Source organism: Chlamydomonas reinhardtii, chromosome 6 (assembly GCF_000002595.2).
Source record: "Chlamydomonas reinhardtii strain CC-503 cw92 mt+ chromosome 6, whole genome shotgun sequence".
NCBI classification, from domain to species: domain Eukaryota; kingdom Viridiplantae; phylum Chlorophyta; class Chlorophyceae; order Chlamydomonadales; family Chlamydomonadaceae; genus Chlamydomonas; species Chlamydomonas reinhardtii.
The window spans coordinates 2,891,754-2,908,191 of record NC_057009.1 but is presented as its reverse complement, the minus strand read 5'-3'; the positions used below and the strand labels follow the sequence as shown (position 1 = coordinate 2,908,191).

The 16,438-nt window shown below is 63.7% G+C and overlaps 4 protein-coding genes across 4 annotated transcripts; 3 read left to right on the top strand and 1 right to left on the bottom strand.

Annotated features, from left to right (window-relative positions):
- Positions 1-95: 95 nt before the first annotated feature.
- CHLRE_06g272400v5 (uncharacterized protein) lies at positions 96-1,077 on the top strand. Its single transcript, XM_043062965.1, has 2 exons — positions 96-339; positions 406-1,077. The coding sequence occupies exons 1-2, from the start codon at positions 212-214 to the stop codon at positions 917-919; spliced, it is 642 nt and encodes a 213-aa protein (XP_042923671.1). The 5' UTR covers positions 96-211; the 3' UTR covers positions 920-1,077.
- Positions 1,078-1,145: 68 nt separating this feature from the next.
- CHLRE_06g272350v5 (uncharacterized protein) lies at positions 1,146-6,784 on the top strand. Its single transcript, XM_043062964.1, has 12 exons — positions 1,146-1,478; positions 1,627-1,720; positions 2,037-2,434; positions 2,806-2,972; positions 3,285-3,336; positions 3,510-3,686; positions 4,077-4,235; positions 4,492-4,803; positions 4,984-5,083; positions 5,212-5,627; positions 5,831-5,966; positions 6,184-6,784. Exons 1-12 carry the CDS (start codon positions 1,404-1,406, stop codon positions 6,393-6,395), a joined length of 2,298 nt encoding a protein of 765 aa, XP_042923670.1. The 5' UTR covers positions 1,146-1,403; the 3' UTR covers positions 6,396-6,784.
- Positions 6,785-7,512: 728 nt separating this feature from the next.
- On the bottom strand, positions 7,513-11,850 carry CHLRE_06g272300v5 (uncharacterized protein). The gene is made up of 8 exons (XM_043062963.1): positions 11,109-11,850; positions 10,702-10,837; positions 10,254-10,355; positions 9,783-9,830; positions 9,449-9,563; positions 9,030-9,085; positions 8,620-8,753; positions 7,513-8,200 (listed from the first exon to the last, which is right to left on the bottom strand). Exons 1-8 carry the CDS (start codon positions 11,381-11,383, stop codon positions 8,092-8,094), a joined length of 975 nt encoding a protein of 324 aa, XP_042923669.1. The 5' UTR covers positions 11,384-11,850; the 3' UTR covers positions 7,513-8,091.
- A 164-nt stretch (positions 11,851-12,014) lies between these two features.
- On the top strand, positions 12,015-16,418 carry CHLRE_06g272250v5 (uncharacterized protein). The gene is made up of 6 exons (XM_043062962.1): positions 12,015-12,207; positions 12,433-12,563; positions 12,691-12,960; positions 13,105-13,251; positions 13,387-14,343; positions 14,564-16,418. The coding sequence occupies exons 2-6, from the start codon at positions 12,500-12,502 to the stop codon at positions 15,400-15,402; spliced, it is 2,277 nt and encodes a 758-aa protein (XP_042923668.1). The 5' UTR covers positions 12,015-12,207; positions 12,433-12,499; the 3' UTR covers positions 15,403-16,418.
- Positions 16,419-16,438: the final 20 nt, after the last annotated feature.

Below are 16,438 nucleotides of genomic sequence, written 5' to 3'. Positions count from 1 at the left end.
CACAGCCACAGCAGATCAGCTCCGCCCGAACTCACTCAATGCATTGCCCGCAATGTACTATACATTGCATACTCACACCGCATCGTCAACGCCCCGACTTCCAAATTGAATTGCTAATGACTAGGGCATAGCGGCACTCGGGCACGTTCCAAGCGGCCACCCAACCTCTCTGACCGAGGCCCACACACCCCCGTGAAGCCCGCGCGCACCCATGGCCTTCACGGACTTCAGCTGCGTGTACTATGACGATGGGGACAAGCTGGGCAAGCTGCTGGCGTACGCGGCGCTCATCCCCTACGTGCTCATCCTCTTCCACGCCAGCGCCTTCTACTGCCGCAGGTGCGCCGCCCGCCCTGTTGCACCCCCCGAGCCCCTGACGCTGACCCGACTGCTTGACATCCGCAGGGATATCCACGAGGCGGTCATTTTTGCGGGCCTGGTACTGAACGAGGGCGTCGCCCGCGCCCTGAAGCATCTGCTCGCCCACCCAAGGCCCCCCGCGACGTGCGCCAAGCTGGATCTGTGCGATGAGTTTGGGATGCCTAGCTCTCATACGCAGTGCATCGCGTTTGCCTTCGCCGTGCACGCGCTGCTGTGTGCGCGCGGGTTCGCGCTCAAGAGCTTATCCACGCGTCTGGTTGAGGGATTTGAGTCGATTGCGCTGCTCGTAGCGACAGCCATGGTCGCAACATCGCGGGTGTACCTGGGATACCACGAGCTTGAGCAGGTCGCCGCAGGCGCATGCCTGGGCATGCTGCTCGGCGCGGCCACATATGCAACGCTGAGCTGGAAGTTGTGGGCTGGCATTGCATCATCTCCGCTAGGGAGGTTTTTCCACCTCAAATCAACGCTGACCAGCTCTGAACTAGACCGGTTGGAGCTTGAGGCTCGTTTTTACCGGAAGTTAAAGCCGGAATAATCTCACATGCTTGGTATGCAGTGTGAACGCACTGGTTTACGGAGAAGAAAGGCCGTAATGAAGCGGGGCCGATCCCACTTGACACGATGGAAGTACTGCAAGCCTTGCGCTCTGTCCTAAATGCAGTTATAGCATATGTATTGTAATTAACAGTACCTCGCATTCATTCTGACCAAAGACCCTTTCCATATCTTCGAGCCTTGCTCTTGTGGCGCATTGTACAGTTACCCAGTGATAACAAATCCTTGAGCTTCATCATTGATAAGTAGCACGTTCACGGGACGGTTTCCACCAGAGCCGAGCTCAACCGGCATTGGCCTGCTGCAGAGAGAGCGCCTTTGGGCTTCAAAATGCAACGCACGTGCTTATTATAGTATAAGGAGCCAACTGCAGTAGCATCAAGGGGAGCCGCGGGGCTATCCCGGGCACAACGCCGGTGCCGGAGCCCGCCTGCGCGGCACACAGCGCTCACACCGTTGCAGCTATGTCAGATTCGGCGACGGGAAGCGGGGGGCCTGTGACGCAGGGATACACGCCCCTGACACGGATGCAGGAGAAGGTGGGGCCAAGGTGGTTTGAGACGGTGCCTAAGCACTGCACAAGTAGGGGTCCGACGGGGGCTTGCTGGCTGGCCGGCTGCTGCCACCCACCTGCACCCACCTTGCACAATCCACTCTGCGTCCAATCGTGCACCCACTGTCTTACAGGCCTCACAACTACGTCAGGAGCTGGAGGTACTGAATAAGAACGAGCGGCACGCGCAGTTCAAACGCAACATGTCCATCAAAGTGCCGGGGGAAGGTGGGTTCTAAAGCTGGCACAGGGCATGTGGGCCGGCAGCCGGGCCGCAGCCTTCGAACTAGCAGCTTCACAACACACACACACACACACACACACACACACACACACACACACACACACACACACACACACACACACACACACCGTCACAGTAGCGATGCCGGCCAACACGGCCGCAACATCCACGCCGTGCTTTCAGCGCGCCGACGCCACGGTGCAGGGTGGCGTCACCCATTCATTGCCAACACCTTACCGCCCCGCCCACCGGTCCGCTCCTTTACACCTCGCCGCCGTGCCTCTCCATCCACTCCCGCAGCCTCCACCACGGGCCGCAGCGGCTCCCGGCGGCTGCCGCGCAGCAGCACTATGGCCTCCTCCGCCGCCGGCGTGGGCCGCATGTCCTTCTCCCACCTAGCCATGTCGCTATCTGGCCTAGGCGCGGCAGGTGCCTCAAACAGCGGACCCTTCGACCGCCCCGGCTCCGCCGCCGGCGGCGCCTCGCGCATGTCCTCGCGTCGCGCTTCCAACGCCAGCGGAGCCAACACCGACGTGTCGGGCGACGAGCGGCCGTTCGGGGGCGGCTCGCGCAGCCCGTCGCGGCGCGGCGGCGCGCGCAGCCCCTCGCGCACTGCGGCCATGCGGGACATGCAGGAGCACTACGCGGCGGCCATCAGTCGTCAGAACGCGCTGGAGGACCACGCCGCGGAGCTGGAGGTGCGGCGGGTGGGGGGCAGGGGGAGGGAGAGGGAGAGGGAGAGGCGGGGGGGAGAGGGAGAGGGAGAGGGAGAGGGAGAGGGAGAGGGAGAGGGAGAGGGAGAGGGAGAGGGAGAGGGGGAGGGAGAGGGAGAGGGAGGAGGGAGAGGGAGGAAGGGAGGGAGAGGGAGAGGGAGAGGGCCAGGGCGGAGGGCGGAGGGCTTAGTTCGGTCGTGAGCGAGACACAGGAGGAGAAAAGGGGGCCACGTATTCGGGCCTAACAAGCACGGGGCCGGGTTTCAGGGCTCGTGGGGACTAGGGGCTGCCCATTTGGGCACACATCACGTGCCGTGCACGCACCCGCCCGACCCCACCCGCGCCGCCGCCCGCAGAACCGTGTGCGCGACCTGACCTCCGACAATGAGCGGCGGCAGGAGAGCTACATGCGGCGTGAGGCGCAGCTGCAGGGCGAGATAGGGCGGCTCGAAGACCAGCTGAGGGTGGCGCGGGGCGAGCGGCCCAACCACCCCGCGTTCGGGAAGGCCACTACCAACATCAAGTGAGGACGGGTGGGGTGGGTGGGGTGGGTGATTATGCGGACTGGTGGGTGGGCGAGCGGGCGGGATGGCGTGTGTACGGACTGGCGGCGGCGAGGCCGTGCGGGAGTTGGGGTGTGCGGGAGTGAGGAACAGTGGGAGTGCGGGAACGGCGTGGGGGGCTCTGAATGCGGCTTGTGCGGGAGACACGCAGAGATATAGCCTTGCGCCACTGTGCCAGTGCTTTCCGCCTCCTTTTGCCTCCCACCACGGCCATCCCCCGTGTGCATGTGTATGTGTTCACCGTGTCCGTGCTGCCACCTTACCGCACCCAGGGAGCTGCACGCGCAAGTGGTGGAGCAGATTGAGGGGCTGCTAGACGCACAGGTGCGCGCTGGTGGACACCTAGCAGCGCGTGTGCGCCTCTACGCTACCGCGCTCCCCTTCCGAATGCAATACGGGCTAATGCAAAAACATACAGTCTTACAAACATGTATGCGGTAACGCGCCGCGCTATCCATCGCCGCTGGCCCCCTTCCGCCCGCGCCCCACGTGCCCAGGCCGCGGCGCTACGCACGGAGGAGCACAGCGCGCTGCGGCGCTTCACGGCGCGGCTGAACGAGCTGGAGGGCGCGGTGGCGGCGGAGCGCGGCAAGCCCAACAAGGAGGACACGGACTGGATGGAGAAGACCATGGCGTTGAGGAACGAGCTGGAGACCACACAGAACATTGCGCAGGTGGGCGGTGGGAGGGGATGGCGGGGGGGTTGGGAAAGGAGGGGGTGAGAGGGAGCGGGGTGAGAGGGAGGAGGGTGAGAGGGAGGCGGTAGTGCATTCAAGAACCCAAAGCAAGCCAACGGAGGGGGGGGTGGAACAAGGGGTGGGGGCCCAAGGGACATGGGGAAGGTTGGAGGGTGGAGGGTGGGGCCCTGGGCGGGCGTGCGCGGGTTGCGGCTGCAAGCCGGGGCAGCCAAACCCGGGCGGACCAGGGTCGCAGACAGGGCCAAGAGCGCGCTTGTAGCCCCGAAAGCACACTTACACTTGCACTGTTATCATGTACGCACACACCCGCACGCACACATCCATTCACTCAATTTGCTCACTAACTTGATTGTTGCTCACTTGCAGATCCTGGACAAGAAGCACGCGCTGCTGGCTGAGGAGAACGGGCGGCTGCGCAGTCAGTTCAAGCTGCAGGAGGAGGACCGCGAGTACCTCATCAAACAGACCGTGGCGCTCAAGAAGGAGAACGCCGCGCTCAGGAACCAGCTGGCGGCGGCGCTACAGGTGTGCGTGTGTGTGGGAGGATGGACAGTGGAGGATGGGGGCGCTGTATGGGAGCACTGTACGGGAGCACTGTACGAGGTCGGTCGCCAAGTGGCGGCCGCGGCTGTTTTGGCTGCGTGGGTCCTTATCGCACGTGTTTGCACCGTATGTGCGGGCCGAGCTGGTGTTACAAGGCCGCGGCCGCAGCAAGCTTTCCGCCACCGCTCCCAGGCAAAACCGGCTCTTGGGCGTGCCTGTCGTCGTCACCTGTTTGCAGGAGGTGGCCACGCTGAACGCGGAGCGGGATGACATCCTGATGGCGCTGGAGGATGGCGGCGGTGGCGGCGGCGGCAGTGTCATGACGGGCCGGCTGGCGGCCGGGCGGCCCATGTCGGCAATGTCTGGGCGGCCCATGTCAGCGGTGTCTGGGGGGCGCGGCGGAGCGGGCAGCTCCTGGGCGGCTGGATCCAGCGCGGGCACCGGCGGCGGCGGCGTGGATTCGCAGATCCAGATTAAGATCCAGCGCTACGAGGACGTGATTGAGAGCCTGAAGAAGCTGCTGGAGGGCGAGCGGCGGAGAACTAAGCAGGTGTGTGCGTGTGAGTGTGCGGGCGGGCGGGTGGGCGGGCGGGTGGGCGGGCGGCTTGGCCGGTGTGATGCACGGACTTGGGTTGACGCGGGAGGGCGGAGGGGGCTGCCCTTACGCCGCTTGATGTCGTACAAGGGCTCACTGCTGCCCCATACACGTGTCCTCACACGCGGCGTGCAGGCCCGCGCCGCTCACACGCTGGAGCTGCAGCAGCGCACCAGCCTGCAGGCCATCCTGCGGCAGTGCATCGACGACGTGCGCGAGCGGCGGAGAGTGCTAGGTGGGCAGGCGGCTCAGACCTCTAGACTTATTGCATAACCCGGGCTGCAGGGCTCGGTCTCCTGGTGCAAGCAAGTCAAATTAACGTCATCTTGCCGATCTTGTCTCACCGTGCCTGTATGGCTGCAGAGGCGGAGGGGCACCGCGAGCACTCCAACGCGGAGCGGGCGCAGGCGCGGTCACGGCCACTCAGCGCGCGGGGCCCGGGGGGCAGCGCAACCGTGTCTCGCCCGCTGTCAGGGACGCCACTCGGCGCCGCCGCCGCCATGCGGCGACCCGGCAGCGCAGCACTCAGCCGCCCCGGCAGCGGCCGCGCCGCCGCCGCCGCGGTCGCGTCGGCTGTGCGCGTCTCAGCCACAGGGGGCGTGGCACCACCAGGGCCGCCGTCCTTCAGCTATGAGCCCGGGGCAGGGGCCCCTGGCGGAGGTGGAGGTGGGGGATCGGGAGGCGACGGCTGGGGGGCGGACGGTGGTGGCGGTGCGCCGCTGGTGCTCTCGGCTGGCGAGCGCGAGCAGCTGGTGGAGGCACTGCTGGCCAATGAGGAGGTAAGCGCGCTGCTTGTGCAGCGCAGTGGTGATCTCGTGTGCAGCGCATGAGGAAAAGCTTACTTGCCTCGGCGTATGCGACGTGTGGGTCGCAGTTGGTGGTCGCTCCTCTGTCTCGAGCTTCATCCCTTTTCACGCCATCAGAACACAGCCCCACCGCTCTACTGTTTCTCCACCACCGCCACCGCCCCACTCGCCTGCAGGTCCTCAAGGTGGTGTTCGACAAGACGTTCCCCGGCGTGGCGCCGCACCCACCCTCCGACCCCTACCTGGACCGCATGGCCGCATGGCAGGAGCAGCGCGAGGCGCAGGTGGTGGCGAACGCCAAGGTCCTGGCAGGTAGGCGGCGTGCTGAGCGGGGTGCTAAGCGGTGTGCGCGTCTGTCTTTGCGGGCAGCGTCCATGTGTTGGGTTCCGGGGTTGTGGGATCCGGAAGGCGTGGGGCGCGGCGCTGCCGCGCCAGAAAGTTGCAGGGGCTGGGGCAGCCGGTCCCGTGTGGCGGACGTTGATCCCGTGGCTTGACTGATGTGCGCCCCATCGGCCCTTTGGTCCCACAGCCACCAAGAACGGTGCGGTGCCGTCTGCGGCCGCGTTGGCTGCGTCCACACCCGGCGGCGCACTGGTGAAGGAGGCGGCGGCGCGGCCTTGGGTGCTCAACGTAGACGCGATGCTGTCTGACTTCTTAGGAGGAGGTGGCGGGGCGCGCGGCGGGGCACAGCACGGCGAGGGCGCGGGCGCGACGTCGGGCGGCGGCGCGGCGGGGCGGTGAGGCGATGACGCCGGTAGTCTTAGGGGCCCTGCGTGAGGCCGTGGGATGGTCGCGACGCGTGAGTGCATGTGATGATGTATTGTGTGGCTGGTTGGGTGGTGAACTGGTGTAGTAAGTTTTTTATGATACTAGCTGGGCCAGTTTTGGTTTGCTCGCGGCCGGCACGTAGGCCTTGCCACAAACTGCCACCTAATGCACATGCTATGAAGTCCTGCCACCAAGGCGTGTGTTGCACCTGGCTGGCCAGGCACTCAGGCAGATCAGCATACGTATTGAAATCAGTATGAGGGTGGGTCATCCGTGACTCTCGCCACTGCAACACAAAGCAAATTGCGTTTGGTTGGCGATTCGGACAGGCGGTGCCCGCAACCATGTAAGAGGGCTAGGGCTGTACAGATCCACAGGCATGACAATACCTGACCTCTCGGGGACGGGGGTATGTCCGTAAACATGCCGGCAGCCGCCAATCGCGCAGGGGCGCTGGTCACCCATCTCTTTTGCGGATCACGAGCCTAGACCAGGACGGTTGGATTGGAGTCTGGTCGTCATTGCCGCAGCCCAACCCCCCACCCCCACCGGCTTGCCGCCAGTGCTTGAGGGGCCGTGGCCCTTGCAGCCCGCAGGACCCGTGGGGACACGCGCCACAGCCTCTCGTGACGTGAACCTGCGCAGCACAAAGCCATACCGGTACTGCCCGTCGCGGCACTACCATCCGGTCCGGTATGCACCTTGGCTGTCGTACATACGTTCACAGGTCCACAGTAGTGCGCCCGTGCTCCCGCCACAGCGCGTCACGCCGCGGACGGCCAACCGGCGGCAACGTCGTCGCCGCTTCCCATTACTGCTGTGGTGTCCCGTGTAGACATGGCACGGGGCAGGGGAAGTCAGAGACCGGTCCGGCAAGTGGGTGGTACTGCCTAACACCATGCACCCATGCACCCGTTGCAAGTTGGTGTCGCGGCACTGTCGGGGTGGGGTGGGTGCGCTGACGACGCTGGACTGGAAAGGGGCGAAGCCAGGTTATGTGCCGGTGTGGTGCCTTTCGCCTTCCCCTTCCTTCTCTGATGCTGATAGCCATCCAGGGTAGGCGAATGTAGGCCGGCGCAGTAGCGGTGCACAAGGAGTATTAGTATTAGTAGCTTCAGGACGAGAGCCCACAGTCCAAGCACCTGAACCGAGAATGCACTAAGTGCCGGTGCTAGAGCCCTTGACGAATCCGAGTACTGTGGCTGACATTGGGATTTCAAGCCTCCAGGAGGCAAGTGCAGACCTCCTTTGCGCAAGCCCCGACCAGCTGCACTACGCACCAGCACCCGAGGTGCTTCAGCACGGTAAGTAGGCGGTCAGTGGCGGCAGGAGACGCCCACTCCCTGACTGGCCTGCCTGCCCCATAATCAACATACATCGGCGAACTTCACACAACAGCAGGGCGTTGCTGCCGCATTGCCCTGGCGCCTCAAGCTCCTACTTTGTTCTTTGCGACGCAGGGTATTGCCCCAGGTCGACGTCGCTCCAGTCCACCCCTCAGCACCTCCCAGCCGTTCACGCAGGTTTACGCACAGGCAAGCGACTACCCTGGCCTTCCCTAACAGAAGCAGTTAAGGCCATACAACAAAGCCTCCTCTCCCACATACATACAGGCTCCACACACACCAGTAATCACAAGAGATATGCACTGCTTCCGTCCAGGACGGGATTACACGTCCGCACGCCGGGTGCACTTGGGTGGGTCGGGGCAGGAGAAGCTGACAGGCTTGGCGTCGAAGGCCTCGCTGCTGAGCTGCAGCTGCCGCACCTCCCCCGGCCTGTCAGCACAGCACAGCACGAGAACAGGGATGACTCCATGACTTGAGTCGCGTGTGTGCGTGGGACTCGATGGCCAGGACACTGCATGTGCCGTATGGGTGAACCTCGCCAAGGCAGGCCGCTCTCATGCTGCAGCTTCGCAGGGGCACAAGCACCCCACGAACACCCGCGCTCCAACGGGTCGTGCGTGTTTCTTCTCTTGTGCTCTCTTACGCACGCCCTAAGGGGCAATGGGTGTATGATACGGTAGTTTGTGGAGCTCCTTCCGGCTCCGGTCAACCCGGTCACACTGTTCTGTAAGTAGCACCCCGCGCCGCGCACTGTTCCGCTTGCGCGCATGCTTTGGCATGCCACTGTGCTGACTCCTTCCCTTACCCTCTCCAGTACATAACCGCCCCCCCCCCACCAGCTGGCTCACCTGAACGCATACCTCCGGTGCTGCCGCAGGTCCACGCCCAGCACTGCGGCCTGCAGCACACTGAGGCAGTCGCTGTCCGGCGCTATGAGCAACACGTCGTCACCGAAGTACTGCGTCTCGGTGATGCTGAGGACCTGGGGGTGGTGGTAAACATGTGAAGAGACACGTGGAGGCGTGAGGTGGGCAGGCAGGCTTCGGAGAGGAGTGGGTGGCGCCGTGGGCTGGCGTGCCAGCTGCAATCAAAAATACGCCTGGTGCCGGAAGCGAGTGACACAGGGAACCCTTGCTAGCAAGGTTGACAGCGGCCTGTTGGCGGGTGGCCCTGGATCCCTTCCACAGCGTCATCCGCTGCGCGGTTCACATGCATGGAGGGGCACTGCGCGCAACCCTCACGCCGCCATCCCACCCACCTGCCTCATGCGCACGAGCACATCGTTGACGCTCTCATGCGGTGTGCCGTCCGTGCCTGCAACGGGCCATGCGGCGCACGGCCGTCAAAACCTTTGGATTGTTCAGCCATTCGGCGTGTTTGACCCCCAAGATGCAGCTGAAACCAAACCTTCTCCGCGCTCTGGTTCGGGGGGTTGGTTTAGTTGGGTTTAAGATAAATCCCCCCCGCGCACACCTGATTCTATAACCGGGCCCTTGTCCTGAGCGCTTATGCCCACTGCGAACCGACAGGCCTGTCATGCACGATCATCGCCACCCATGCGTGCGGCGAGCATCCCACGCCACGCGCACGCCTCGATTTCACCCCACATTCCCACGCACACGGCCATCCACACAACCACCCACACAATTACCCATCCACGCACGCGCCCGCCCGTACCCTTCTCTGGCTTCCAGCCCGCGTCCAGCAGGTCTCCCTCCTCCACCACCCGCCGCGCGAACTCCAGCCGCTCATTCTCCAGCGCCCCCACTCCGCGCGCGTCCAGGAACGAGTACTGCGCGGGGGTAGCCGTCCGTGCAAGGCTAAGCGATTAACTTACAAGTGGGGGTGGGCGGGCAGTAGGGTCCTTCCATCGTCTTCCATACAGCCGGTTGTGCTGTTGCGGCGCCAAATCAGAGTCCTATTGCATGCTTGCCCGCTTCAGCGAGCGGCATCAAGCCCACACTACCCAACCCCCCTGTGTATCGCTGTTGCACACAGCAGCATCCCTCACCTCCGGCACAATGCGACTGCGGCCGATGCCCAGTGTGTAGGCCACCACCTGCCAACACCGGGGCCAGGACGTGCATGGTGAAGACCAGGAACGAGAGAGTGGTGTCGCAAAAATGCCCTATGCGAGTCATTTGAACGCACCGGCTGCACCAGACTTCGCTGTCCTCTTGCCCCCCCACCCCCGCTGATTGCCCGTTCGCCCAACCGTACCCGGGACACAAACATCCCCAGTCACGCAGGACATGTCCCCTCTCCACAGGCAGCACACTGTCCGAACCCCTTCCCCAGACTTCCTGCCCCATCCCTCCTTCCTCCAACACGTCTCCCTCCATTACCCTGCCGCCGCCACTCCGCGCATGGCACCCCCGCCTCTAGTCCTCTACAGTCCCTGCCCGCCACTCTGCGGCCTGCAGGCGTGTCTCCAACCCTGGCCCCACCACTGCACACGGCACACGTGCTGCCGCGCCCGCACCTCCGCGGTCTGGTAGGCGTTCTGTGTGATGCTGGGCCACAGCCAACAACCATCGCTGCAGGCGCCCAGGGACTCCAGGTCGGGCGTCAGGCCGCGGAGCACCTGCGCCGTGGCGCCAAACATAGCGTGGCGCAGCGAGCGGTCTCGTCGGAGGCGCTTCAGCGACATGCTGGCTGTTATGCCTTATCTCTGCGGGTTCCGGGACAGGGTTGCTTGCACAGTCCCAGGGAGCCGGCGCCAAGCCAAGGCCAAGCCGAAGCCCGCCAGGCACCGAATGCACGCGTCATCAGCTGCGCCTTGGCCTTCGGCGGCTGGCTCCACGGCGTCATCCCGCGTGGCCGACCCCACCGCGGCAACAACCTAAAAGCCCGGCACGTCCGGGATCCGGCCCCCGGCCCCCGCCCCGCTGCTGACGGCTTGCGGCCTCGAGCCCCCGCACGTTCGTCACCTGCTCCTTGCCCAGCGGTGACAGGCCGTGCCGCTCCGACGTCTTCCACACCGGGTTGGTCAGCGGCTCCCCGAAGGACTCCGAGTAGCTCTCGCCCGCGCGCACCAGCCAGTAGCGGTTGTTCAGGACGTCAGCGCTGTTGTTGCGTGGGTGCGTGGGTGGGCGGGTCAGGTGGGTTAGGTGGGTTGGGATGGCACGTAGTGGTCAGGGCCTGCCACCCGTGAGCTCTCGCTCCGCTATTCGGAAGCAGCCCCAAATGCCCCGCGCATGTATCCAGCTGCTATGCCGGCGGGCTGCTGCAGCCACCAAAGCCAGCACGGTGACAGTTTTGACCAGCAGGTGAAGGCCTTGCCGCCGCCCTCAGTATGCCCCACACACGTCCAGACCCCTCCCTGCACCCGTCTCACGGGAAGCGGACCAGCGATGCGCCAGCAGGCCGCGGCGCCGACAGGCCAGCGGCAGTACAGGCTGCCAAGCCTAGGCCCGCTAGAAATAGGGAACGGCGGGAGGCTGAGGCGGTCGCTGTGGCTTCCGGGCCGGCACAGGCGCGCGGGCTGCCTTCTGGCTTACAAGCCGACACAGGTGTTGCAAACTGAGGTCGGCTTGCCGAACGCCGCCGGTGCAGGGGACTGCATAATGCGTATTGTGTTCTAGAGCGGCTGGATAGTTGTTCAAGCAGCATCTCCCACGCAAGCGGGGTTGTGTCTCGCGTACGTCTGCTGTTTTGACGTGTGGCCCCAAGCTCTATTCACCTCTTAGAGTATCACAAATGCTGGATGATTCGAAAATGTAGGCAACCAACCAAGCCAAGGCGAGTTAAAACGAGTTCCAACGCCTATCACGCGGCAGTGCCTGGCCACTATGCGGCTTATCGTTATGTTTGCGCAAGTTTAATGAGTTAGTCTCTGAGGAGCAGGTTGCATTGAGGCAGGCCCATTTTTGCGGGACTGCATGATGTGTGCCGCTAGAGCCCTTACTTCGCATACTGTGCAATGCCCAAACATGCTGCCAGGTCCGATGGGATGTAAGAGTTGGGGCGGAGGCCGATAATATGCATGACGTCGGGCCAGGTGCGAGTGGATGCCACAAGAGTGGAGTCGACGCAAACTCCGCCCAGCGACGCCACTCTTGAAGGCTGCAAAGAGCTCGTAAAAACATTGAAACTGTAACACTGTGTCAGGCCGGGGCAATAAGGGGGCCAGTTGCGCGCCAGTAGCGCAACCGGTCGCCGTGCCGTACCTCGTCGCCGGCCCGCGATGGAATGCCCTTGTTGCGCCCCGGCTTAAGCTTCAAGCTAGTGACAGCCGCCCAAAGTCACGGCCGTCGTCACACCGTTATACATACGTGACAAACACATCCCCTCAACACATAGACGCACACAAGGCCCAGTAGTTCGGCCTAATTGCAAGCTTTCCTTCCTCTCCCTCGTTGCTCCTCTTTTCGTCTCAGTATATCTTTTTCAACTTAGGCCTTAGGCCTGCAGTCTAAGCTTAGGAAGCAAGCAAGGTGCGTCTCGCGCACAGTGTAATCGCTACAGCATTTTGCCGAGCGTCGCTGAGCGAGTAGTCCTGCTGGCGCGGCAGCTTAGACTGCTCCGGCGTCAATATTTTGCCCAGCAGCATCGGGGAGCTGATAGGGCTAGTGGTGCAACGGGGTCCCTCGGTCCTGAAGCGCGACAACCTAGTCAGTGGAAGTGGCGCTGACTCTCCTGCCGCCTACACAACTCTACAGGCATTGATTTTGCCTTGCATACGCAGCAATCAACCTCGCGTACAAAGTAGCACAGTCTTGGTCAGCCATGGGGCGCCGGGACGTGCTCGCCACTTCGGTGGCATTACTGTTCCTTGCCGGTCTAGCACTTGGTAAGCTGTCACGCCACGGATGCGGGCTCACATCGCGGATGAACGGGTCCTCGACCCACGGTCCGTGCCAGTTTACATGTGCCCACCTCACTCACAAAGCCTCTTGTGTTTTACCCGCCGCCTGCAGGCTCTGCCCAGCTGGACATGTCGGACGATTTCGGCATGAGCAACTTTGGCATGCGGCGGCTGACGGCGTTCTACTCGCGCAACTTCGCCGCGCACTTCCCCGCCACCTGCTTCCAGAGCAGCTACTTCTCGCCCTTCCGCATGTACTTCAAGGGGTACAACTTTGAGACCGACCGCACCACCTTCATCTACCAGCTGGACGTCTCGTCCTGCCCCTTCCCCAAGGCGGACTGCTGCCGCCTGCCGCTCGACCACATGCTCGTCCGCACCAGTGAGTCTGGCAGCCGGCCCCATACCCATGCCTCCTGTCCCTGTCCCTGCCCCTTCCTCACCTTTCCTATTTGCACCACCCATGCTCCGCATCGCCTCGCTCTGGCCCTCGCGCTCACTTTAATCCGCCCTACCCCCCCCGCAGAGTCTGACGCCTCTGTCATGGAGGTGCGCCTGGACGGCAGGGTGCTGGGCCACGACGTGAGTGAGCGCGGCCTGACCATCTACGACCTGGCCGTCAGCCCCACGCAGCTCAAGTCGATGCAGCTGGAGATCGTCACGCCCGCCACGGGTAGGCAGCTACCTGGCAACTTGACAATTTCGATGTGGGGAAAGCGAGAGGGACGCGTGTGCGCGCAGGAGTGCGCGAGCAACCTACACAACTTACGGTATTGACGTGTGCGTGCCTTGTGTGTTAACCCCGCAGGCTACAATTACCCCTCTGACCTGTGCCCCCAGAGCCGCTACCCCGGCTCTTGCGACGTGATCTCATACGATGAGAGCAAGACGTGCTGCGCGGAGCGCGCCGCCCTGCCCTACGAGCTGTTCTTCCCCAACAACCTGCCGCCCGGCTCCGTGGGCCCGGACGTGAAGGCGCCGCCGCCCTCGCCCGGCCCGCCTTCTCCTCCCTCGCCTCCCCCGCCCTCGCCTCCCCCGCCGCCGCCCTCGCCTCCCCCACCCCCTCCCGACGGCTGGTCCTTCTGCTGCATTGACGACCTGCCAAAGTCGCCCTACAACCTCAAGTTTATGGGCAGCCGCACCTCGGGCTCGGACACCGCCTACTCGTTCCAGCTGGTGGTGCGCAAGCTCAACTACAGCTACCCCGACTTTGACGGCCCCGAGAAGGGCGACTGCGCGCAGATGAACCTCCGTGACATGGGCGTGGCCGTGTACGACAACCTGCTCATCAAGAGCGTGCAGTTCAACGGCAGCGTGGTGCCCAACTACTGGACGGAGCCGCAGGGCGTGCGCCCCGACGCCAACTGGCTGTACATCCCCGTGATGAAGGACTTTGCCGACTTCAGCGAGGAAAACCCCATTGACTTTGTGGTGACCGTGCGCGGCCTGGTGCCGTCGCTGTGCCCCGCCAACGAGTTCCTGCACTCGCCCAACGCCTGCGAGTTTGCCATGCACGGCAAGGACGAGGACACGCACTGCTGCCCGCACGGCGCCACCAAGAAGGGCGGCCCGTACGACGACTGCTGCGTGGACGACATTGAGAAGGCGCCGTACCGCATGGAGTACTACAAGACCACGCCCACCGAGGCCGGCACCACGTACGACTTTGCCGTCAAGGTGGTCAACGTGACGGGCATTGACTACGACCTGGAGGAGGAGGCGCTGTGCGACCGCATGACGCTGGACTACGCGCAGATCCAGATCTGTGAGTGTGCGGGCGCGGGTGGATCTGGAACTGCTGGGGGGGGGGGCGCTGGAGCTGGGGTTGCGAGGGCGGGGTTGTGTGGGTGCTGGTGGAACACGAGGACATGGGCGTGGGCTGGTGGGAGAGCCGTGTCGTGGCACCGATGGCAACGTAGCGTCCCTTGCCGTGATGAGCTTGTGTGCTGAAGCTTGCCTCCCCCCTGCCTTCCCTAAACCCACAGACAAGAACGTAGAGGTGGTCCAGGTGCAGTGGGAGGACCGCATCATGGCCTTCAACACCACCCCCGCCACCGACTACTCCAAGTGGCTGAACATCAACGGCATCAACCGTTTCATCAACGACTTTGACCCCAACCGCCCCGCCAAGTTCAAGATCACGGTCAAGGGCTACGTCAACGAGCTGTGCCCCGCCGGCTGGCTTCTGGACGCCGGCGGCAAGTTCATCTGCGAGTACGCGCTGCACGGCACCCAGAGCGGCCACACCTGCTGCCCGCACGACATCACCCGCCCCGGCCAGGAGCAGCCCGACTGCGGCTGCCGCGACGACCTGGCCGGCACGCCGTACCGCCTGGGCTACCAGCTGGCCGGCGTGGCGCCCAACCAGACCATGTTCAACTTTGACCTGGCCAAGGTTGACCCCACGGCCGCCGCCGACTTTGACGGCGCGCCCGACAAGAACTTTGGCGTGGACGTGGACTGCGGCGGCATGAGCATCAAGTCGATCAGCTTTGCCATCCACCAGAACATCAAGGTCAAGGACGTGATCTTCAACGGCTTCAACTACACATGGCAGTACGAGCCGTACACCAACACCACCAAATGGCTACGCATCCTGGACCTGGACTATGACCCCGCGGACTTCCCCGCCTCGGCGCCCATCCCGCTCCAGGTGCTCACCACCGGCCCCGCCGTGACGGAGCTGTGCCCGGCGGCGTCTCAATACAACAGCCAGGCGGCGTGCGAGTACTTGATCTTTGGCCTCTCCAACTACGCGGAGTGCTGCCCCGTGGGCGTGACCAGCTGGTACACGCCCAACCTGCTCATGACGGCGCGGAGATGAACGCAGGGTTGGTTGGGAGGTGGCGAGCGCGCGAGCTGACCGCGGGCTCGGCGACGTGGCCCGCCGCCTCGACCCGTTTTTCCCCGTTGTGATTAAGAAGCAGGAGGGAGAGCGCCTGGGGAGTTGAGCATTGGGGACCTGGCTTTGTCGTGCAGGGAGAAGCAGCAGCTGCGTGCGTGGTTGAGAAGGGGGTTGACAGTGTGGGCTGACGGCGTGTTGGCACCTGTACCGCACCCGCAACCTGCATGGGGGCGGCCACGGCTGTGCGGGCCCGCACATGCGCGCACGCTGCGCCCTGCTGATGCCTAAGCCACCCGTGCCGCCCCCCCCAGGACCTCTCACGCAATGAAACGCACTGCTGTTCTGCATATGAGCAGTCGGACCCTGAACCCCAATGAGAGAGAGCTTGTGCGTGACCGTACTGCCGGTGTGCTTGCGTGGTATGGATGTCGTGTGCGTGCGTTGTTTGGGTGTGATGCGATTGATTCGCTGGTGCTCGTAGACCCATAGACACCCTTAGACTGTCAGAAGGATACTTAGCGCTTGGTGGGGAGCACGTAGCCGGCGAGGGCACCCGCCGCCGTTGAAAAGGATTGATTTAAGGGCTAGTTCGACGGCGAGCGGTTAGGGGGCGCTGATTGCACGTCCCGCGATAAAGAGGTTTCATTCATGGCCAGAGGGGTGCCGTGCGGGGCGTGCGGCTCCACAGCTGTCCATTGACGGCTGGGCTTTGGATGTGCCGAGGAGCAGGAGGAGCCAAGCGGCGCTTAGATTGCGCGACCGGAGAGTATGAATAGACCCACCCGCATAGTAGCGCGCTGCACGCTTGACCGCGTGCGCGTGTTAGATTGGGATTAGCAGGCCAGAGCGAGGGCCAATTAGCGGATGTTGATGGACGGCTGATGGTTACCGGTGGGCGCCGGATGATACTAGGGCGCCGACACGTTGTGGCGCCACTGCGCATGCTGATGTCCTGATTATGATTGGCGTCAATTCGGCTGTAACGCAAGGAAAGATATCACACAGACTCATGCCA